Below are 24,064 nucleotides of genomic sequence, written 5' to 3'. Positions count from 1 at the left end.
CTTTCACAGCGTATTGCACATAGATTATTTAATGAGCTTTTCCAGGATTTTCCCTGAGATAGGCCAGTCAGGCTAACCTCTATAGTTGCCCGGGTCCTCCCTCTTCCCATTCTTGAAGATGGGCACAGTGTTGGCCCCCTTCCAACCCTCAGGGATGTCCCCCGTGTGCCACAAATTCTGGAAAAGCTTTGCCAGGGATCCTGTGATGACCTCAACCAGCTCCTTCAGCACTCTCAGATGGAATCCATACAGTCCTGCTGACTTATGTCTAGCTTTTCTGACTGGTTTTGCACTGACTCAGCATCCACAGTGGGGAAGCTGCCATTCCCAGCATGCCCCCTATGAGCCTTATCTCACTTGTCTTTCCCCGGGCTGGGGAAATACGGAAGTAAAGTGGGCATTCAGGAGTTCAGTTTTTTCCTCAGTGTTGGTTACCAGCTGTCCCAAGGTGTTAAGCAGGGGTCCTATACTTCCATTTGTTTTCCTTCGAATGCCTACATACCTAAAGAAGGACGTCTTACTGTCCTTGACTTCCGTGGTTAACCTAAACTCAGTGACTGCTTTGGCTTTCCTGATCATTTACCTACAAGTGCTAGCTAAGGAGGACCATCCCTAGCTTCCACTGTGTGCGCACCTCTTTTTTATTTTTTTAGAAGGACCATAATGTCCCTATTAAGCCAGGAGGGCTTGCCAGACCTTCTGCTACCTTTGCAGGAACGGTTTTCTTTTGTGCTTCGAGGATTGTATCCTTGAGCAACAACCACTGTTTGTGTACCCCATTCACCTTCCCTTCCTGGTTCCATGTTGCCTCCCTGACCAATGCTCTGACCCTGTCAAAGTCAGCATTTTTGAAGTCCAGGACTTCAATCCTGCTGGTTGATTTGTCGACCTTGCGGCGGATGGTAAAGAGTTTGGTTCTCTCACTTCACCGCCCGTCCCCCCTCCCCCTCTTACTTCTCCCACCCCGCAGCTTGACCCAGAGGGTTTCAAGCTTCTTATCTTTGGAGTCAATGTCAGCCTTGAGAAAGGGGTACTGCTCTCTCATGTATAAAGAGGGGATTTGCTTACCACAGGTTGAAAACCACTGGCGTAAGGAATTTCTCAAATAGATTCAAAGACATGAAAACATGGACTTCTACAACTCTGTTTCCTTCGATTGCTAGACGCATCAGGTAAAACTTAAGATTACTAAAATGAACCTGCTATCTTGTTTATTTAAACAGGGCTTGGTAGGGTCAGTGTCATATGTTTACATTAGTTGAAAGTTTCATTTACTAGTATACTTATATCTTGGTGTTTCATTAGTCTGAGCTCCAAAAACCATACCAAAGGCCCAAAGGCAACACTTGGATTGCACCTGCTAGCATAGCTGCACCAGTGCAATGTATTTGATTTTCTGTTGCTTCCCTAGGTTTCAACAGGTGCCTTGTTGGGGAGTCCTGAACACCCCTCATCCCTTTTTGCTGTTCTGGGTGTCACTACATTCCTCATCCCAGATATTTTGATTCCAGAAGCAGTTCAGTCTGAATCATAATGATTACCATGTGAGAGAAGCAGCTTGTGAGTGACAAATTTCAAGGAAGTTGAGCTACACAGGCCAATAATCACACCCAATGCCAATATCCTAGGAAAGAACAATGGTCACAGGCCACGAGACCTTTCCCTGCTTTCTACTGAACTGGCCGAGATCCTTATCTGAGAGCAATGGAAATACAGAAATCTAAACCTGAACTGCATACAACTCCCCCATACAAAGGCAGACAGGTAGGGAAGTCTGGAATTTGCCTCAAACCCCGAGGACAGACTCTGAGGACCCCAAGACTTTGCCACCCAGCAGTGAGTATGTTTGTGTATTCTCTGCTGTATGCAACTGCTCTTGTTAATATTGTCCAACTCATAACATCCCAATAAAATGTGGTACATAGTTTGAAGGAACTTGTTTTGGTTTCTCTTGTACTTTTCCAAATAAAATAAAAGCCCCAGAGACATCCCAGGTGTAACAGCCTCACTAGCATAAATAGCACGTACCGCAGCTGTTTGTCCCTACTAAGCTCAGTGCAGTAACAGGCTTATAGCCATTGGCAAAGCTTTATCTAGGCCAGGGGTGCTCAACCTTCAGCCTATGGGCCAAAAGCAGCCCAGGGAGTCACCTCATCTGGCTCCCAGAGCTCCCAGTGGGTTCAGAAATTTGGTAGCAGGGGAGCAGTGGCCATTAATACAGCCACCCTCCCCCACCTGCCAAATTCCCAAACCCTAAGTCCCGCACAGCTGGCTGGTGCTCCCTTCCTCCCTGAGGGGAGCCCCCCACTAGGCCAGAAAAAGCTCCTTTCCACTGCAGGGCCACATTGGAGCTGACCCCCTTCTGCACGGTCAAATGGTGCCTGCAGCACCTGCGCCACATGCCAAATCAGGACCTTTGGCTGGATCCAGCCCACAGATGAACAGGACACTACCCATCAGGCCTGGAGGGGAAAAAAAGGTTGAGCACCATGGGTTTAGACTACACCTAAGAACAGTGAGGTATACACCTAGAGAAATAAAGTGGATGTTACCATTTCTCCCCATGTGAGAGAAAGAGCATAGAGAAAAATCAAGAGAAGAGCATTGTCTCACGTCTATGCCTTAGGCCCCTACCTGCATAGCAAAGCGCACTCAAAGGGCAGAGCAAAAGAGGTAGACAAAGCTGTTTTCACCCCATCCAAAACCCTGCAATGTGTGCACAGAAGTCTAGAGATCAGCCCTCTCAGTGTGAAGCAGAGGGGGGAAACAACCCCCCCCCCAAAAAAAACCCAAAAGAGATTCCAAAACACAGGAAGATTCCCAGGTGGGGTGCTATGGATCCTTTCAAGGGTGATGCATTAAAAAAAGAGAAAGAGAGAGAGAGAGAAAGAAATTTAAAAAAGAATAGAAAAATAAAAAAATAGATGGCAGATCTTTGCTCCCCAGGCCAGGCCAGGCCACGCAGGCAGCGCTAGCTGCCGGACAGGAGAAGATTCCCAACCAGGTGCAGTGGCTCCATCCAAGAATGCCACATGGGAGGTCGAGAAGGGCCCTCAAAGGCTGGCACCAGGCGTGCCATCATGAACCCCAAGGTAAAACCCAGGCACTTCAAACAGTAATCTATGGTGCAGCGCACTGCGCAGGTCATTTGTTTTTATTTTATTACTATAAAATATTTTTATTCCTGCACTTTCCACGCGGGGTCTCGCACCCACAAGAGCGGCCCGGCCCCGGACTGGCGGCGCTGGCAGGAGCCCCGCTGCACCTACCCCCGGCCCTGCCCAGCCCAGCCCAGCCCAGCCCGCGAGCCCCACCCCGGCGCAGGAACGAAGCACTACGGCTCACATTGCTTCACGGCCTCTGCTCCACCCCGCCTCCGCGCAGACGCACACGCAGCCCCCAGGCGCCCCGCCCCCACCTTGCCCAGCCGCACGCATGCGCAGCCCGACCCCCACCACCACCACCACCACCCGCTATCTACGTGCACTTACCGATACGCCCCCTCCTCCGGGCCCTATAGTGCGCATGCGCACACCTCCCCGCAAGCCGCTACACCACGTGTTCCCTCCGCCGCACTGTACCTGGGCAGCGTCTCCCGGAAGAGCCCACTCAGCTGCCTCACGGTCTCCAAACAGCCGGACGACAGAGCGGCCCCCGGCACCCCGTAGACTCGTGCGGCGCATCCTAGCTGCTCGGCCAGCGCGGGTACGTCAGCTACCGCCATCCCCGCTCTTAGCCCCGCCCCCTGCCCCGAGCCGGGCGGAAGTAGGGCACGGCCGCTGGGCCCTGTCTTGTGCTCAAGCCCGCGCATGCGCAGAGCGTAGTCCTCGTGCGGCTGCGGTGGGCGTTCTGTGCTCGATACCAGGGGAGCGCTTGAGGGTGGGGGGCAGAGCCCTTAGGGTCACTCTACCTATTACTTTATGATGTCATAGGTCCCTCAGTTTACGACGTCATTAGCCCCTAGTTTTGGGGCTCATAGATCTGGCACGTTAAAAGCGACCCCCTGTTTTGAGCAGTGGCAGACAGGCTTACTGTGCTTCCACCCCACTCCGGGCAGGGCTGCCTTCCCTGACAGATACTGACTGTGGCAGCCCAGGAGCCTCATGCCGAGCCCAGAAGCACCTGGCACATGGGGCACATCCACACATTAATGCACTTTAGGTAATGCATATTAAATCTAGTACCTCCATTGTGAGGTACTAGAAAAATGCATGTTAGCCTATTTTGGTGCATATTAGTTAAAAACATATTTTTTTTTGGTGATGCTTTAGTGTGCATTAAAATAGGTTAATGTGCATTAAGGCACACATGAAGACATGCCCATGGAAGTGAGCCAGGTCTTCCGCAAACGGCAGGCAGAGGACAGGTGTGGGGAGCCAAGCACAGGAGTGGGTGCTGCTGGATCTGTGGGGTCAGCCAAACCTCTGTGGCTAAGCAGTCCTGAACCAACTCCTGCACAGTATAGGGGCTGGAACCAACAATCACGTGCTCCAAAATCTTGAGCGTGGATCATCTTCATGAAGCAGTGGCACGAAAGCTGAGCTTATGTGTTACTATGATCTGGAGGTATTCCTCCAATGGGAAATTACAACTTTTGCTGCGATTGCACTTCACACGCATGTGTTTTACTGCTTGGAGTTAACGTTATCAAGATTACATTATCAAACAGAATTCAAGGAACCTGAAAGTCCTCTCTCAGAAAAGTTTGTGACCAGTAGTTCCACAGTTGCTTTGTTTCTTCTTTTTCACATATTCCACAAAGTATCTTTGTGTGCGTCTGACATTTGCTATAATTTGTGGTACTGTAGCCAGGCTCAATATCGTTAGCAAATTCAAGGAACGGGTGTTACCTCTAGTCAATCCAAAATTAAACATCTGAGTAGGTTTTACTTCTACAAACATATTTCTTTTTCCTTTAGAACAGTGATTCTCAACCAGGATATTGTGGCATACTTTTAAGGGTGCTACAGGATGTCACACAATATTAGCATTGTTAGATGTGCAAACATGTACACATGATTCACAAGATAAACCCAGAGATTTCAAATAGGAATCCATAGTGTCAAAAACACTCACCTGTTGCAGTTTTTTTGAGTTCTTTGCAACATAATTGCAGTGCTCTATTACTTTTCTGTAGTCAAAAAATGAATGCAATCAAAGAGCTGGCAGTTTTGGAGGGGTACCCTGAGTCAAAGGAGGGGTACCTTGAGTCTGAAGAGGTTGAGAACCACTGCTTTAGAAACAAATGTTGTTGTTCTCTTTACCAAGCTCACCATGAAAAAAAAACTTCTTTCCCTTGGCCATCTTCTATCTTTTTCTGATTGTCAAGCAACAGACATGAAGCAGGCTTGTAATTTGTTCATTTAACAACAACTGCTGCTAGAAGACTCTACATCAACCATAAGGTCTGTTCAGATATCAGATGAGACTAGAGATATCAGGCAATACAGGTTAGAATTCAATAACTGGCTTATTTTGTTCACAAACCCTTTGACTTTTAAGAACAGTTCCTATGGCAAACAAATTGGAAGATATTTTCAAATAGCTATAAACTTTTAAAATTTTGTTTTGTTTAAATAAAATCTTAGGTGAGGACAAGTGAAACATAAAAATTGCCATGGATTAGACTGCAGATGCCTGAGTATTCTGTGTCTGAGAGCAGCCAGCACTAATTGCTTTAGGGGAAGGTACAAGATTCATTGCAATACACTGTTTTGTAATAACCCGCACCAGTAGAGTGTTTTAATCCCTCATTAGCCAATTGGTTTAGGCCCCAATGCATAAGAGTTTAAATCCTTTGCCAAACACTTCTTTGAAAAATCCTCATTCTTTTAACTGGGTAGTCTTCTAGACAGATAAATGTAAGAACAAGGTTTCTAGACCTCTCCTGTCTGAAAAAGGAAGCAGGTAAAGAACTGGAAAAATTATTCAAGCAATTCTAAATTGTCATGGAAATGAATGGTATTAGAGAGAAAGCAGAGAGTACAATGCTGCTATGTGTCAGGTTCAGCCTCAATATTCCCATCTCATTTGCCATCCATTTTATAACGTCTGCAGGAAATAAAGGATGTCCTAATTTCGAAGTGCTTGACTTCGATGTTGCAGGGGTTTGGGTTGTAGCTGTGTTGGTCTAAGGACATAGGCAGACAAGGTTCCTGGGGTGAATTTGATATCTTGTATTAGACCAACCCAAATGGTTGAAGAATAGTTATTAAGCAAGCTTTCGGGTTCAAAAACCCTCCGTCAAGCTAAGGAAGCTTCAGCAGTTGGTGTGTGCTCTTCCTGGATGGAATGAAAAGTAAACAAGCTAGGGGCTGGACTGGGGAGTCAGTTGCCAGGCAGATTATAATGTATCAAAAATCCAATGTATATGTTTAGTCCATGATCTCTAGTATCCAGCAGGTTAATGAAATGTAGCTCATAGGCTCGTCTCTGGGAAGTTTGATGTTAACACTGTTCTTTTATTAATTTCATATGTATTATTATCGTTGTTGTTGTTGTTGTTATTTTGGGCAAGGTGGAAAGCCAGGGTCCCTTGCTCTAAAACATATATCATTTAAAAAGACAAAGGCTTGAAAGGAACAGTTACAACATAGAACCAACTCAGTCCACTGACAGAAGCCTTATTCTGTGTTTTTTCAGGATTTTGTATTACTGTTTTTATGTATCATTAAGCGTCACCATCTACACATGCACTCATATAAGGTTGCATTAATTAACTAACTCTACTGACTGGGACAAGTACTATGTTACGGCGGAATAATTTACTCTGCTACCAACGCAACCATACACAGTGACCGGGACAGGCTGGGCATGAGGGTGCTACAGTATAGGGCCTGCCTACCAGCTAGCCCCACACTGTAGCACCCTTATGCCCTAACCAGCTCCTCTGGCACCTGTTGCCACCACTCATAGCTCAGGCCTGACCCCCATGGCTTGACAACCTGGGGCTGCTTTGCCTGAGCTCAATGTGCTGCAGTTCCAAGTGCACGTGTAAACACCACACCCGGGAGAAATAAACCCTGGTGCAATCTGCGCCAGAGTTTATTTCGTCACCCTAATTGCATGTGTAGATGTACCCCTTTTTGTATATTGTAAAATATAAGCTTAATTTCTTAATTTGTTGCAACAAGAAAAGGAAGTAGGTTGTAAAAGTTGAAGCAGGCCATCCATGCTTACCACCTCGATTTTTCCATGTGTCTTATTTCCCTGTGACCAAGGTTCCCTCTAACGTGCGCGTGTGCGGGGCCACGCACAACTAAAAGTGTGGCCACGCACAGCCTTTTCAAGGCCGTGCACCAGAAGAGGCTGGGGTGGGAGCCTGGCGCAGGCTCTCCAGCTCTGGGGAAGTGCTCTGCTCCCTCGCATCAGGGCCAGGGAGTGGAGCACTTCCCCGGAGTCGGCAGAGCCCGTGCCAGCCCCCCACCCCAGCCTCCGTCCCTGCCTTCAGCCCCTGGCCCTGGCCCTGCCTGGGCTGGGCTGGGGCCAGAGACTGAAGCTGGAGCCTGGCATGGGCTCCACTGGCTCCGGGGAAGTGCTCCGCTCCCCAGCATCAGAGTCGGGGAGTGGAGCACTTCCCCGGAGCCGGTGGAGCCCATGCCAGCTGCCTGCACCAGCCTCCATCCCTGCCTTGCCTCACCTCGGGGAGGAGCTGCTGCCTGCCCCAGTGAGGCTCCACTGACTCCGGGACACTGTTCCGCTGCCCCATATCACCTCAGGGTACAAGGAGGCACATGGTGTCAGGGCCGGGGAGCGGAGCAGTGTCCTGGAGCCAGCAGAGCCTCACTTGGGGCAGGCAGCAGCTCCTCCCCGAGGTGAGGCAAGGCAGGGATGGAGGCTGGCGCAGGCGGCTGGCATAGGCTCCACTGGCTCCGGGGAAGTGCTCCACTCCCCGACCCTGATGCTGGGGAGTGGAGCACTTCCCCGGAGCCAGCAGAGCCCATGCCAGGCTCCAGTTTCGGCCTCTGGCCCTGGCCCCCGGCCCCCTGCTCCGGCCCCCAGCTCTGGCCCCTGGCCCCCAGCCCCTGGTTGGGACCCATAGTGTAATGGCTGTAGTGATTAGTCGTGCATTCAACTGGAATTTTCCATGATGCTCTATCTTCAGTTTTAGCATTGTAGCATCTTTAGACCTTTTCTGCACCTTTCCTGCATAGTCTGCCTTGGTCTGATGCTCTCTTCTAAGCCAAGGAGCACAGGTTTTAACAGGTAGCTGTTCTTCATCCAGCAGATGTGTCCAAATAGCTGGGGCTTTCCTGTTATTGCCAAATCAATGGCCATCTTTTGCACAGATCTTTTTTTCTCATTGTATCACTTCCAACATGGTCTCATAAGCTGGCTACAACCAACTATCTATAGCATTAACTTCAAAGACTGGCACCTCAGCCTGCCCTTATCTGCTTGTCTCCCCACACCTGAAGCCTGAGCCTTACATGTTTCTCTCCTCACACTTGTCATCATCTTTCAAAGGATCTTGCAGTACCCAAGACTGCCCCAGCACCTTGGTTGAGAATCACTGTTCTAGAAGCTCCAGTCTCTACCATGGAGACCAGAATCAAGAACATGTACATCTTGAATAGCCTGATATTTCTGCCTAGGAAGATTCATTTCTCTCAATAGAAGCATCAGGTTGCCCAGAGTGGCTTCTGCCAGCTGCATCTTCCTCTTGATCTCCTTTGGGCAATCATTATCCAATAGGATGAGGCTTCCCAGGGAGACAACCTACCCTTGTGAGCATGTGACCCACACCTTAATTTGGTTTCCCTTACATGTTTTCAGAGTGGATGTAAGTAAGTAGGTATAAAGTAATTAAAACTTAATGGAGTCTAAATAAGTGGTGTCACAACCCAAAGTTGTGATTTTTTGTTTGTGTGTGTGCTTCAGCACTGCTAAATTATTTCCCGCCAATTTGTCGCTTTCTTTGCACGGTAGAGCTCTCTGCTGCGAGAGAGAACTCTGGTGCAACAGGGGATTTCCCGCCAGATTACAGCTTCTTTGCAGTGTGCATCTCTTTCTTGCATCGTAGTGATACACGTTGTAAAGAAGTTCCCTCCATTTGTATTAGGATCCGCGCCACGTTATTGGCCCATTCCTAATATAGGCACACGTGGCGGCTAGCAATTGGCTTGCTAGCCGTACAAAAGGCTTGGGTAGTTTCCGCCCAAGCTGGAGGAGGGAGGATGAGAGAGATTCTGTGTTAAGATCTCCAAGCGCTGCGGACCCTCGCAGACCCAATGCGCCTCCCCTAAGCAGGCAATAGAGGCAATAGAACCGAGCCTACGGAGCTTTCGCTTCTCGCCTCTCCCCGTCGCCGAGCGCAATCCTAGACGTATCCCTTTCCTGTAACTTCAGACCCGCGGAGCCTAAGTAACTCCGGGGAAACTTTTCGAACCCAACTTAACCGGACCCGCGGAGCCTAGCAAACTCCGTGGGAGCAATCGTTTTGTCAGAGTCCTCCAACGAGGGTTCAAGCGGGAGCTGTGCCTGGAAACTTATCCAGCCTACACCGATACCATCTTTGGGTGTAAGTAAACAATCTTTTCAATCAACCATTACGCCTCTGTAACTAATTCTAACTCGCGTGCGCTAAACCACCCCGCGGTTCTCTCCCGCCCCGCGTGCCCGGGCTGCTGGCCACAGCCCGTGTGCACCGAAGACGGGTCCGGTTCGACCCCGGTTCGCCCCCGGCTAGCCCCCGGCAGCCAGAATGGGATCGGAATCACCGCCGCACATGGCGACGAGGACGGGATCGGGGCCCGGCCCGCACAAGTGGAAGTGAATCTCTAGCACATCACCTCTAAACCTAGCTCTGTATTATTCTGATTTTTGACATATATCAGCTAGGTAATGCCCATGGCAATATTCATCTTTTCTATGAGTAGTTTTTGACATTTTTATCTTTGTAATGGCCATCTTGCAGGGGAGAGAGCAAAGCTGGTGGTCTCTTACCACCTGCTACCCCAGCCCCCAACATGCTTCAGACTGTCTACCCACACACACCTTCGTAGCAGGTTGCATTCCACACATTTCACAGCTGCTGCCTCTCCCGCACCCAAGGTAGAAATATCTCTTGCATCGTCTGAGCGTGAATTTTCACTGACTTCACTTCTGGAGTCTAATAAGGGTCACCTCACCCTCTTTTTCTACTCTTTTCCTCCACCTACCTCTCACACCACAATGGCCCCTTCTTCTAGTTGCATTACATTTTGTTGCCATAAGCTGCTATTCAGGTGTTCCAAAATAAACAGGGCAGAAACCCCACATGTCTGTCAGAGGCTGATCCAAGTAAATGTTGGGGTAGAACTGGGCTTCCCTGCATTTAGAGATTGATCCCTATAAATGAAAAATATATGCGACACAGAGTTTGACAATGTATTTGAGCTTTAATCCCCATCTTCAGGGTTTAAGCCTGCTTCAAATGAAGTGGGAGGCAAAACTTTGATTGATGCCGTGGTACAGGGTCAGCCCACATTGCACATTTCCCTGTAGAGCTTCATTGTGTACTTGTGGCTTAAACCCTAATTCTAGACTGACTACCACAGGTCAGTCCCTCTTTTACCCTCCCTCCTACACATACAGAAGAGCCATCACCTCGGTATATATGCAAATATATGCTCAGCAAAGCATCCTGTTCTGCTTCTCGTGTGTGTGTGTGAGAGAGAGAGAGAGATGGGGTTGGCGTGGCACTTTTTACAGAGGGGGAGGCCTGTAAAAATTAATGGAATGTTTTGGGGCTGTATTATGGGTGTTTGGAGAAAGAAGGAGCAAGAGAAAGGATTGCTGAGGTGGTGAGGGTTTATAGGAAGCAGATGCTGCAGTGGTTGAGGGAGAAAGAGAGAAAGCAGAATTCCCAAAGATAGGGCATTCCTGTGTTGGCTTCAGCCTTCCCGGCCTCAACCCATCCCTGTGTCTCTCTCTCATGCCACTACTCCTGGCAGGAATCAAAACCTGAAGTGCCTTTCAGGCACCCTTGCAGGGCCTCTTTACTATCCCTACAGCTACAATCTAGTCCGCCAGTCAAACTGAAACAGAAATGAAAGCAAACCACTTCAAATGAAAGCACTCAGAAGCCCCCTCTGCATCACCACACTGCTGCAAAAGCCACCTCCCCACTCACTGCCTCTGTCTTAGCCCCTGAGGATACCTGTCCTGGCCTGTAATTTATAATCCCTGCCAGCCCAGGCTGGCAGGAGCTGCTGTCATTGCCAAGTTCAGAGCAACTCTGAGCCCTCTGGCTCAAAAACCTAGGTTTATATCCCCCTGGGCCTAATCTAGACAGGTGTTTCCCTGACTGGCTGTACTGGCTCTCAGCTCAATGGGCAGCTGATGGTAGTTTTCCTGGCTGCTCTGGTAAGAAGCATTGCTTAGGTTAACAAAATGCATGTACTCAAATATACACTGGATACCTGGGACCCTCCTAAATATTATTTAGATTTTCTGATTTATGAATTAATTTGATTTTCTAAACCTGCTGATCATGCTAGTTGTTGCAACAATAATTGGAAATACTCTTGGGGATATCTGGAACAAATGTTTGTCACAAAAGATAAATAATCTTCCCTAGGGTAGAAAACCTGAGGAATAGCGTGTTTGCATTTTAGGATTGAAAACCTTGGGCTAGATTCTGATAATTTTACTCAAATAATAAGTAACATACTGCGTAAATAGTGTTATGGAACTCATAAAGTAAGGTACCTTGTAAGCAACAGTGTCAAAATCTGGTCGTCTATGAGTGAACAAAAGTTTGCAAGTACGCAGCAAGGAATACTGCATTATGCAGCACCACCTCCATTTGTCAACATCAGTGGATATTGTCAATGCTAAAAAATTTGCTAGAGGGTGAAGAGAAGGATGAGAAAACATGAAAGAAGAAACTATAATGTAGAACATCTGCTGTTTTAGATGATTCCTCATACCTGTAGGTGAAAAATTAGAAAGAACTGTGAAACTTGCAGTTTCTACTGTATAGGCAAGTAAACAACTCACACCAGATCTCTCCATAGACTGACATCTAGTGGAGAGAAGAGAATATTCTGCAGAACAAAACATTACTTCAGAATTGCAAACTTTCATTCATTAATTTCAAATTTCTGAGACATAAAAGTGAGTTTTTCACAAGCATTTTTATTTGTCATAAATTAAAAATACAATCAATGTAAAATAGTTAAATCAGCAACAAATCCATTACTCTGCCCCAAAATGAAATTAACGCCTAACAATAACGCAAACAAACCTTTATCATAGTCTTCCTACACCCTAAAAGAATTTGTAGGCGCATGCTTGAAGCACAAGGACAACAGATTTGAATTATTCTGTATCAAAGATGTTGCGTAAAAATAAACTAAAATAAAATAAAACATAAAAAAAGTTAAAAGAAAACAAGTGAAGAGGGCTTTGGGGACACTTACAAATACCAGAAAACTTTAGAAGTCTTGCTTAAATGGCTTTATCAGTAATTAACAAAAATACTAAAGTACCTTTGTACACCAACCAGCCAGCTGCATCAGCATCTACACCTGCACTGCTGCGGAGTAAAATACTTGTAAATACAAGTACCATCCTGCTGTGGAGTTAATTAGTTTCCTGCGGCCTAATAGGGCTGCACATACAGCCTCAAAAGGTTTACTGTGGAGCTAATTAGTCTACTCTGCAGTAAACGTCTCGGGCAGATGCACCTAATGAGATTATATTTGTGTCAATTCTTTTCTTCTCTTAGAACTGGCAGATACATTATTTTAAAATAAATTTCTCAAAGAAAGAAACAACTTTTACAATTAAAGTAAAAATAGCTTCTTTAGAAAACATTTAGCTGCTTCATGCTTTGGTGATTCTGTATTTATTGCCTTTTCATTTACCGTATTTAGCAACAAAGAAATCATTATCAAAAACTGTTATCATCCTCAGAGACCAGAAAAAAAACAAAACCTTTTTCAGTTGACTCCACACAACATCCATCTAGTTATACCTATGAAGGGAAGCATTGTATGATTTTTCCAGTGGACTGTTAGCAGAAGGAGCCATTGAAATATCAGTGATATAAACGTACCATTTACAAAACAGACAAACAAAAAATCGGCCACTTGACTTTATTTAACAACAATTATGTAGAGATTAAACTGGACAGTTTCATCCTGCATAGACTACAAAGCATAGCCTTGGCCAAAATTGCTATTTTGATTTATACAAAATGTCTGTGAAGCATCTCCTTTATTATACAATAATTAATTAATTGTTAGCAAAATGTAGCTGCTACACAAATGGTTTTTCTTGCATCAACTTTTTGCTACTGCTGCACATACGGAAAAGAAATCCACATTTGATGAGTGGATTTCCTTAATACCTGTCTTCTGCTAGATGTTTTCTCTCTCCTTTTTACAGAGGGCTGAGAAGCATAAGGGATTTGACTATGATTTTCCCACTTAGTGCATGCATAAAAGAAAGGTTTGAAGGAGCCATGTTGAAATACTTCCATACTGTACAGGAGCCCAGAAGTCTCAGATGAATAAAACAAGAGCCCTATTCCTGTGTACAGATGATAGTGCTGCAAGGTGTCATCCCTATAATGGAACATCATATAGTTTTGCAAGCCCTACCACATACCTGTCTGTGTACTTGCACACAATAAACCATAAATCTCAAATACAGTTTCCATTCTATCTGCCTGACAGTATGACACAAACACAAACAGCAACAAATAACATATCAAACCCTCTGTGAGAGATGGATGAATCCATTTTCTTAACATACAGGAACAGTCACTGCTGATGTCCCCTAAATACAGACACTGATTTACACTATCAAGGACAGGTGAGGCAATAGGAAAGGGCTGCTGACTACATGGTGAGCTAGAGGCAGCAAGAGGAAAGAGGAACAGATGCACCAAGAGGGTACCAAGAGGAGCTGGGTCACTATTATAGTTACTGTAGGTGAAAACAGACATTTAAAGTATGTGGATGGGACCATGCTCCCATTGAAATTAATGGGATATTTGCTACTGACATCACTAAGAAGTAATATCAAGCTCTCTGTATTCATATTAATCAAAATGCTGGCCAAATGGCCAGGTTTGTATAGTGAATGGATCTGAATAAAAGGTTTGTCACATACCTGGGGCTACATTCAGAGACAAGATAAATTTTGGTGCAAGTCACAGGCTAGAAAATCAGTGGGAATGAGAATCCAGGATACAAGTTCCCTGACAAGGAGGCAAAAAGGTGTGTTTGTAGAAAGTGAAACAACATATAGGAGAGTGTAAGAAGAAGTAGGCTGCAAAACCGATTCTACTGTGTGCTACTGTTCTTTTTTGCCACAGGTGTTCGAGTCCTATAACTTGCACGCCTTTGTGAGTTGTTTTTCTCTATCCATCCACAACACACTAAATCACCTTAGTCTTATTTAGTGGGTTGCAGTTTATGCCACCTTGTAGAGATAGCAGGCCTTAGCTATCTGAACACGGATCTGTTTTTCATGGGTCAGTAGAGAAGTCAAATGGTGTCAAAACTGAATTCTTAAAGCGGTGTTTCCTACCAGAATACTAAAGTGTACAATATGGCGCTGTTAGACGGAGTTTGAGGATGGTGTGTGCCTTCATTCCTGAAGAAAGGAGTGCCTAGTAAATCGGAATCTATTATAAATCACATTTTTAGTGAGAATGACAAAGTTGCCGTAGGGAATCCAATTTGTCAGCTAAAATTCATTCTCAAGATAGAAAACTAGTTCGTTCATGCTGCATGAAGGCTAATTACTCATGAAAAGAATCTGTTCAGGGAAACTGTCAACAATGACATAGTGTGTCATGATCATTGTGGTTGGAGCTTCCAAGTGGAGGCAATAAGGGCATTTCTTCCTGCTTCTTGTGCCATGCTTTAGGCATGGATCAGATCTCTCTCCCTCTCTCTTTTATACACATGCAGGTGCATGTCATTTCACAGCCTTGTAGGTGGAGTCACCTAAGGAGAACAAATGCTTTCCCAGACAGCATTTTACCTCTGTATTGTAACTGAAAGTAAAGGAGCACCAGTAAGGAATGTGGAAGATCCCATATACATGAAAGCCAAAAACAAAATTTGCAAAGAAATGTCATGCAAGTTCTTATAAATGTATAAGAGTAAAGCAATCCTAGACAGTGGCAAGCAGGAGAAACACCAACTTAAAGGGAGTTTCCTCAGATTTGCATCTTATCTATCAGAGGTGAATTTGTGCCTATTTGGGCTATATCAGGACAATAAAAGTTGCTCTGACAATTTTCTAATTGCGCATTATAATTTATTTCTCAAAAGAAAGGAGTCAAATTACAGGCACAGCATTCACAGAATCATATTCATCCCCCTTTATTGGAACAGCACTTAAATGTGATTAGTGCCCCCAGTTCCTATTCATACAAGGGAAGTTGTTGGACTTTAACTCAGACATTAAGTCTTACATTGTTGAAGGTGGGAGTATTGTTTGACCAAAGTTTGACTGCATTTGAGAAGAGATGATCGCACACAATTAGCATTCAAGTTAGGCAGGTGCAGTACACAACACATCTCCAGGTGAAGTCATATATCATGATTCTATCTGGCCCTTTCCCAACATCTGGAATTGAGAGAGTTACTCAGTTCTTCACAGGATCAGGCTTTGAGGAAAGTCTATAGGATTGAGTCAGTTCTATTGAAAAGAAAAAAAACAATGGTTTTGCTAAATAAAGCTTAAAATAAATAGGAAAGACAGGAAAAGGTATCTAGAACCTCACGCACATCTCTTCTTGTTTCACAGAAGCACGTTAAAAACAAAATCTTAGTGCCATTTGTTACTCAACATTATGTTGCAGTTAGAAAGCATGAAACACCCTCTCTCTGCTCCAGCCCTGATTCAAAAAGGTACTAAAGCACCTTCCTTGCTCTATGAACACAAGCAGCCATTCCAAGTCAATGGGACTATTCACATTCTTAAAATCAGGCATGTTTGTAAGAACATTGATGAACTGAGCTTTCACTGTTCTATTTGTTTCATAAGTGCTGTCAATAATGAGCCCTTTCTCAAGGTGAGCAATATAGAAAAGAGAGCATAATTGTCCAGAAGAGGCACTGTAAATGTTTACTTTTAAATTAAAGAACACTTTCAAAATATTCAATAAAGAGAAACAACAATATCTTAGTCACTCCAACTCATCTCAGAAAAAGTGGTATAAATTAATGATTTACTTTAGGTTTATATATCTGTTTGCTTTGGTATTCATAAAAATGCACTGTTACCTTGGGAACTTGAACATCACACAGAATTTAGCTTTTTCTTGATCTAAAGTACACCCTCTTAAAGCAATGCATATCGTTTCTCATGAAAACACTTTTACTTTATTCACTGTTTGCAAAGGAGGAAATAATGAATTGGTTTGCCTTAAATGGGCCATTTGTCATCTTTTCTTCTCCCCCGCGCCATCACTACTAATGATATCTAAAATTTAAACACCTATCAATGTCAAACTCAACCACTCTGTCCATTGTACACTGCTAACAATGCCCTTAGTCTTAACCAAAACACACTGGTTTTCTCTCATGTTTATCTGTCTTTAAATACCATTACTCTGTTTCTGACAAATTAAGTTCATATTCAATAAGTGTTTTCCTCCCCCTCCATAAAACCTGATTCTTCACTGTTTTGCATCTTTCACATTGATTTATACCAGTACAAAAAGGTTTTACTCTGTTACAATGACTTTTTACGCTACCTTTGCACCCCACAGAGCTGAATCCATGGTTGGCCCTGTGTAGTGGCAGGTGGCATAAGGGGATAGTAATGCAATAGTGTGGTCTCTTTTTCACTCCTGCCCTCCCAAACACTTTGGCAGCAGAATCCCTCTGCAGGAAACATGGAACCTGTGGGAAACCAGACCTTTAAAATGGTTTTGCAATCAGCTGTTGTATCGTGCAGAGTTTCCTGTGATACGATGCTGAGCTGTGTAATATTCAGAGACTGATTGAAGCAGACATCTTTAGACACTTTGGCTCGGAATGATTTTTGAACACCACAGAGCCAGCTCTGTGCCCTTCCTTCCTTTGCAAGCAGCTCTGCTGAGGTGGATTGTTGGGGCACAAGACACAGCTGGGTGACAAATGTCTCAGAGACTCTTAAATGCTAGCAGGTTTGCACTGTGGCAAAGGCCCAAGTCAGTCACTGCAGCAGAGACATGAGTTGGAGCTGTGGTGAAAACTCAGCTGGTGGTTCCTAAATGGGAAAGCACAAACCAGTTCCCTCTTCTTCCTATCTGACATTTGGATACCTGGAGGTACTGAACACAAAGGTGAATGACAACACAAGGACCAAGAGAATTGGGGCCTTCAGGAATTCAAAGGTCCAAAGAGGAGAAGGATCAATAGCTAGAGGCAGTTAGCTATGTCAGTCTGAAGTGAGGACAAAGGAAAGGCAGGGTTTCATTTTTACAGAAGAGATTCTCAACCAGGGTGCCATGGCACCCTAGAGTGCCATGAGATCCTTTAAAAAAGGTCCTTGAGGTGTGAAGAGATAAGTCAGTTGTGAGGAAATAAGCAGAAAAGTGTGCTCCAGGCTTGTCCCTGCCTGGCTGATCCCCTGACCCGTGTGCAAAGAAGTAAGCACTATAATATATACTGTACATTGGGGGGGGGGGGTTATATTGAATGCCATTTAATTCACCAAACTTATGGAGGGGTGCCTTATGTTCTAAAAGGTTGAGAATTACTACCTTAGAGACTGCCTGGCTGAAGAGACAGTTCATTCACAGCACCTGACAAAGTAGGTTTTTGTCTGCGAAGGCTCATGCATCTCTGAACAAATTAGTCAAGATGCCACCCTAACATACCTTCTGCCAGCTCTAGAAGTGGGAACAATGCAGACTTGCTCAGTTTCCTGTTGATAGCAAAACAGCAGGGAGACTGATCAAGGGATGTGGTTTTGTGTGACAGATTCCAGCTGCTGATTATTTTGAATTAGGAAGATTTATACAGATGTTGAAGAAAAAAACAAACTCAGACTTAAAGCTCAGAATAGATAAAGCTCATTACTGAATAACACTTACTTGCTGCACAATCTTCTTTGTCACCTCCTGACCTCTTGCTCACAAATAGCTAAGCCCACAAGGACCAGCTACTTTGTCTCTCAAGCCAACTTTCTCAATAGCACCTTGATTCTAAAATCACAGTCACACCTTTTATGATTGTTGGTGGGTCAGCTTATCTCTTAAAAACAGCATTTCATTTGTTCCACTGAAGGCAGGAGTCTCACCAAAAGGAAAATAGTATTTTTAAAAAACACTAGAATGAATGGCTGGAAATAGGGAAGCCAATGTGCTGGAAAGACTGAATAAATAAATAAATGTATTTAATATTTTCTTTGATTGATAAACTTGTATTATTCATTATTTCAGGCTTTGTTTAAGAAAAAACCCCAAAAACATTTGGATCACATAAACCAGAATTTAAAAAATGTAAAATACCCTGTGTAAATGAATCAGGTTTGCACCTTACCCTGAATGTTAGCAGGCTCTGCCAGTCAACAGGGTATGGTTGCATCTGTACATCCATTTACCTATGCATGCAGTTTAATAATTCTATCTATGCATGCATTTTAATAATTCTATCTATGCATGCATTTTAATAATTTGTATAGAATAAATATATATAGGCTCCTTCATTCTGGTATGGTCTATATAAACCTCACTAACCTCCAACGGGAGGAATAACTTTGTTTTGGTTTGTTATTTTTTAACAAAAATTAAAATGCCATAAGAACTTCATAAGGCTGTTATACTGTTAATGTATCAATCTGTCCATTTAATTTTTCCATAATTTCTTCCTCAAAATTTTGAATTGCTTACAAAAACATTCCCTCAAAAAATCTGTTTTTCAATTAGTGATAGGCCCTACTGAAATTTTCTGAATGTCAAGTTTTGGATGACAAAATTGTCAAAGCAGAATGAGAAGGTGTGCTTTTAAAAACCTTCCATTTTTGACCTGCTCCATCTTAAATGTACATATTGGCTTGGTAAGTCATCCAGTCTAAGCTCACAAATGTGAACATAGCTTACAGACGTGAACGTTTGACTACTGACAATCACATAGCTTGAATAATGATTTGTGAAAATAAAGATTGAAATGGATTTATTCACAAAAAGTAAGAAATGCTAAATTCACTGGACAATTGTTCATTAGAAACTGTTCACTTATCCCAAGAAGTACTATGTCCATTCTGGTCCTCAATGCAAAGGAAGAAGACCACTGTGTTCTGTGGCAGCTGCATCTTCTAAAATAAATTATCACAATCATCTGCTAAGTAGAGTGACAAGTCACCTTTCCCACTGAAGCTACATGGGGACCCAGAAGGATCTGGAGCATGCATTTCTGGAAAAGGATATGATTAGTCTTCTTAACAAATATCATCCTCCCAATATTATTTGATTGCTTCATGAAAAATAGGAACATCATTTTCATCAATTAGTCTGCCCTGTCTTGGTCAGCCATTAGAAAACATATCCACTGGCCCATCAGATTTCATAAAATACATCCACTTTTTTGTACCACGTTAGCCTATAATTTCATTGGAGGACATGTAGTGCATGCCACAACACTGTTATAACGTTGCATCAGGAGGGATTAAAAAATAGTTTAGCTTCTGTGACCGTTTGGTGTTTGGCTTTTCCACTGAGAACCACTAGCTAAAGTACTCATTAAGAGAATGGGTTTTGTGATCTGACCGTTAGAAACTCCACTGAGACCACCACCAGTTTATTTTAGACACATCTACAAGCAGCTGCCATTCATAATTTGTACAGTGGCAGTTCCTAGAGTTCCCTGCTTCATTATTTTAGGTACTGTATAAGATGGCCCTTACCTGGAAGAGCTTATGAAGAAACTACCATTACTTGATCATTCTCAACCTTAACATGATTTGAACTGAGCCATCACTTCAACTTAAAGAAGCCATTAACCTAGACAAGATTTGAGCCAATCCCTGAGCCATCATGCCCTGGCCCCTTGCTTTCCCTACCCTATTTAAGATTAGTTTTACCATGATGTAGAGAAGAAACTGCACTCAGCTCATTGGCTAACTGCAAGTGTACTCATACCTCCTTGCACAGCACCATAAAACCTTAGTACAAATTGTTAGTTAAATTAATACAGGTGGTCAATATTACAGTGGATTGTCATCTTATTACTAGCCCTATTCAATGTGATGCAGAAGTAGAGCTGCTTCTGGAGTGGTCACAGAATAGTATTTCAGAACTACCCTTCCACCACCACCTTGCTCTAGGAAGTGTTTATTTTCTAGCTGGCATTATCTTAGGTGGGGAGGTTTTCAGCTATTGTTCCATATCAGTGACAGACTGTTTTCCCTGTGCATGTGCTTGGCTGTGTTGGCTGATGAAGTGGTGGGACAAAGCCAGAATTCTACTCATGCTTCACCAATACTCAACCTCTCCTCATTTATCTCAGCAGTCGGATCAGCAGTATCAAGGAGCCAATTCTTTGGCTAGCGCTAAGCTCAGTGTTAAGTATTCATAAATGTGTGTGTCTTCAGAAAAGGGTCTCCTGTAAGAAGGAAGATAGGGCTGAAAATTGGAAACCTTAAAGTACATTTTCCTTTACATTATCAGAGTTTGGGGTTAGGAAGGAGAGATGTGATTCTCTGGTTGTATTGTGCACATTCTCAATTCAACTTAGCTAGGAGATACATGCTTGTGGTTCTTAACAAATTCCATATTAGGCCCTGAGCCAATAAAAACACAAATTCTCTGTATATATGCAGCAGAAAAATGCATCCAGGTTATTCCAAATTAGTGTTCTGCTGATAAGTAATAGAGTTACACTGAGCTCTATTCTTAATAAGTAATATAGTATTGAAAACATAACTTTTCTTAGCTGATGACATTTAAATTGTTGGGCAGAAATGAAAAATGTGTGGACCAAATTTTCAGACTTGGGTATTTAGGATTTTTCAAAGGACTTTATTGGGAATTAAGCTGCCTGATTTCCACTCATTTTCAAAGGACCTTAAAGACCTTTTCCATGGGCCAGTTTGAAAAATCTGAGGCACCTGAAAAAACAAACAAACAAAAGAAGTGATGCCATTTATTTATCACCAGGAATCCTGGTTTTCTCTGCTTTAAACAAAAATCCCCAATTTTTGGATTAAAAAAGTAACCCCAGATCCACATTTTTCTGTGCTTAAAATGAAACACCACTAATATATATATATATATATATATATATATATATATATTAGTGGTGTTTCATTTAAATCATGGAAAAATATGGATTTGGGGTTATTTTTTTTTAACCAAAAACTGGGGATTTTTTAAATCAGAGAAAACCAGGATCCCTGTTTATCACTAGCATGTTTGCAGAATGTAAATTTGGGGGAGGTGGGGAATATATTTGCAATATGGTTCAAACCAGTTCTTTTCAGGCAGCAATCTTGTAAGCTCTTTAATTTCCCTAAACTTCACTCATCTAGTCAGGGCACAGAAACATTATGAATGACAATCAACTTAAGAAAAGAATCCCCTAGCACACCAAAGTCTGAAATAAGAATATGTAAATAGTTTGACCCATGTTGAAATTTTTTTTAAGTTACAAAATCTAAGATTTTTGTTGATGATTTGCTACCAAAAGTTAAAACATAAAAGAGAAAAATTAACTGACTACATTATTTACTGCAAATAGCTTTTCTACTATAAATTCTATGAAGTTTTTCATTGAGAAAACTGACGTTAGTCTGGTTTCCTGGCTAAATTCCACCAAAACTGATTATATTCTGCCAGTTTCAACTTCCCTTTCAGCATAATATAGCATTTGTCTTCCTATCCAAAATTGTTTTCTACTGTGCTGTCAGAAGCCCAGGTTGCTTTGCCTGGGGTTTTATATAAGTATTTTTAATTATAAACTGATAGGTATCATATGGGTCAGACTATTAATGAAAAAGGGGAACAAGTCATAGGGTTGCAAAAGCCTGAAATTTCTATTCTCTTATTTATGTAATTTTAAAAATGTTACTATACCTAAGCCAGCTATTTCTGTCATGCTAAAACCATCCAACCAGAAAGCATGCAATCTGTGCTCAGCCTTCAAATGTTACTGCCTACTTTTATTAATATATTGGAGACATCAATTTCAGTTTGGCAGCCTTCTCTTGTCTCTTAAAGTTGTGAAAATTGTGTCTTAATGATTGCTCTGTGGGTTTGGGATCATCTACACTTGACTGAAGGCTCTACAGCAAACGGAAAAGCTTTGAAACTGTTCCTACAGCTCCACCTTTTGGGGGTTGATGATTACCAAAATAACTAGGATTGGTTATTTTGGATATAGGAAAGAAAAAATTTATTGTAGCTGTGGCTGACAGATTAATCTCTTGAAATACCTAAGACCTCTAAAAGGCTTTATTCTTTAAAGGCCTGTTGATACTTCACATGATGTCTTCAAATACATTAACTTTTCAGACATTTGATTTATGTCATTTCTTGTACTACTGGGGACACTTATATGTAATACCTTCAGTAAAAAAAAGTTTGCCGCCTCTTTATGCTTCACCCTCATCTAAAACCACGTGGCCAAATTCAACTCTGGTATAAGATAGTATCAGAAGCAGTAAACTCCTTCCGTGCTGGGGGCAGGATGAGGGGCAGGGATTATGCAGATCACTGGAGAGCAGAGGGGGAGGACAGAATCTTAGCTGTCCCTGCTTCTGCATTCAAGTGGGAGCTGCTATTGCTGTGGCTGCTGCTGTAGCATCATGGGCTCAGGCTGATGTCACTAAGGAACAGGCTTACTGCACGCTAGCTGCAGCATGGGTTCCCCAGGAGCCACCCCAACTTGTCTGTTCACTCACCCTCCTTGCCCAGATATGCTACTGAGCACTGGATGTGGGCATTCTATAGCAAAGACATGGTGGGGGCACCATTCTGCTCACTCTGCCTAATCCCAGATACATTTCTGGGTGAGGGGCTACACATGTCCAGCTCCTATGGCCAAGCAGTGCAAGGCTATTTCTATCATGGCAAAGATTCCAGGGGTAAAAGTGGTGCTGGTTATAGCCATGTTGGTCTAATAAAAGGGGTAGGAGGGTGATTCTGGTACCCCCTCTTAAAACAGTGCCTGAGATTGGTGCTCCACTCATTCTTCCTTAGTTATGCTACTGGATGGTATGATTACATGTATTTGGACCGTTTGCAATATAAAGTCATCCACTTAACAGAATCAGGTGTTGAAACTTTCATGATCTGGGACAGTAATGAGAGAAAATGACACATTGATCTGAATAATCACTGAATTTTTTTAAAAATCTAATCTGGATTACAGCACAAATCTTTCTCTGGTATGAACAATGGAAGTATATTGTGGCTGTCAGCAAAAGAAAGGCCTGATCCAAGGCCCACTCAAGGCACTGGAAAGACATGAGTCACTTTCAATGGAATCTGAATCAAGTCTGAATCTGAATGAGGAGGAATAAATACTACGGTTGCCAAGAATGATCTCCAAAAGAACAAGATTCCAATAGAATAAATGTCTTTAATTTAGCCATTTCATAATAAATTTTGAATTTTATAAAAAGGTACTATAACTGCCAGATAAAATGACTCCCACTCTTTTTGCCATTAGCCCAAGGATTAAACAGCCTTCCTGGGTAACAGATTTATTTGCCTTCTTCACTTCTCAGGCTGTAAACAATGTCAGCTGCATTTTAGACTGGTTAATATTATGGACACACAGAATCAACTTTATATGTATAATCATGGGCATGACTGGTAACTTGGCTCCCAGTGTCTAGAATCACAATTAAACACTTGACAAACCACATGTCTTCGCTAATCCTGCTTTAAAAGTCTCTGTTGGTAAGGATGGCATACTGCCTTACTTTTCTACTGGAAGACTGCAAAACCTAGTTTTACTTGGTCTCTTTTTAAAAACACTGTTTTTCCCCTTGGCTCTATGGTTCATGTTTCACTTGTAACATTCTGCCTCAGTTCACTATGCTATGTAACAATCTCCTCTTTGTTTAACCCTACTACCCCATTTCTCTCTATTAGTCTTTAATCCCTGTCAGGGTTTCACCTTTG

General features: G+C 43.1%; 1 protein-coding gene and 1 long non-coding RNA gene across 3 annotated transcripts in view; one reads left to right on the top strand and one right to left on the bottom strand.

Moving 5' to 3' along the window:
- The window catches only part of ATXN10 (ataxin 10), a 240,740-nt gene extending 236,983 nt beyond the window's left edge, over nucleotides 1–3,757 (bottom strand). The window contains exon 1 of one of the 2 annotated variants that reach the window (XM_006267426.4): nucleotides 3,582–3,757. In XM_006267426.4, coding sequence (XP_006267488.1) covers nucleotides 3,582–3,724 — 143 coding nt within the window. In that variant the 5' untranslated portion in view covers nucleotides 3,725–3,757. The other variant, XM_019482264.2, reaches the window with a different exon arrangement.
- Nucleotides 3,627–23,800, top strand: LOC109281907 (uncharacterized). Its single transcript, XR_002088697.1, has 2 exons — nucleotides 3,627–3,705; nucleotides 23,307–23,800. It is a non-coding gene; the product is annotated as an uncharacterized LOC109281907 (long non-coding RNA).
- The last annotated feature ends 264 nt before the right edge of the window (nucleotides 23,801–24,064 follow it).

This window comes from Alligator mississippiensis, chromosome 4 (genome assembly GCF_030867095.1).
Source record: "Alligator mississippiensis isolate rAllMis1 chromosome 4, rAllMis1, whole genome shotgun sequence".
Taxonomy (NCBI): domain Eukaryota; kingdom Metazoa; phylum Chordata; order Crocodylia; family Alligatoridae; genus Alligator; species Alligator mississippiensis.
This window is presented reverse-complemented; position numbering and strand designations above follow the sequence as displayed.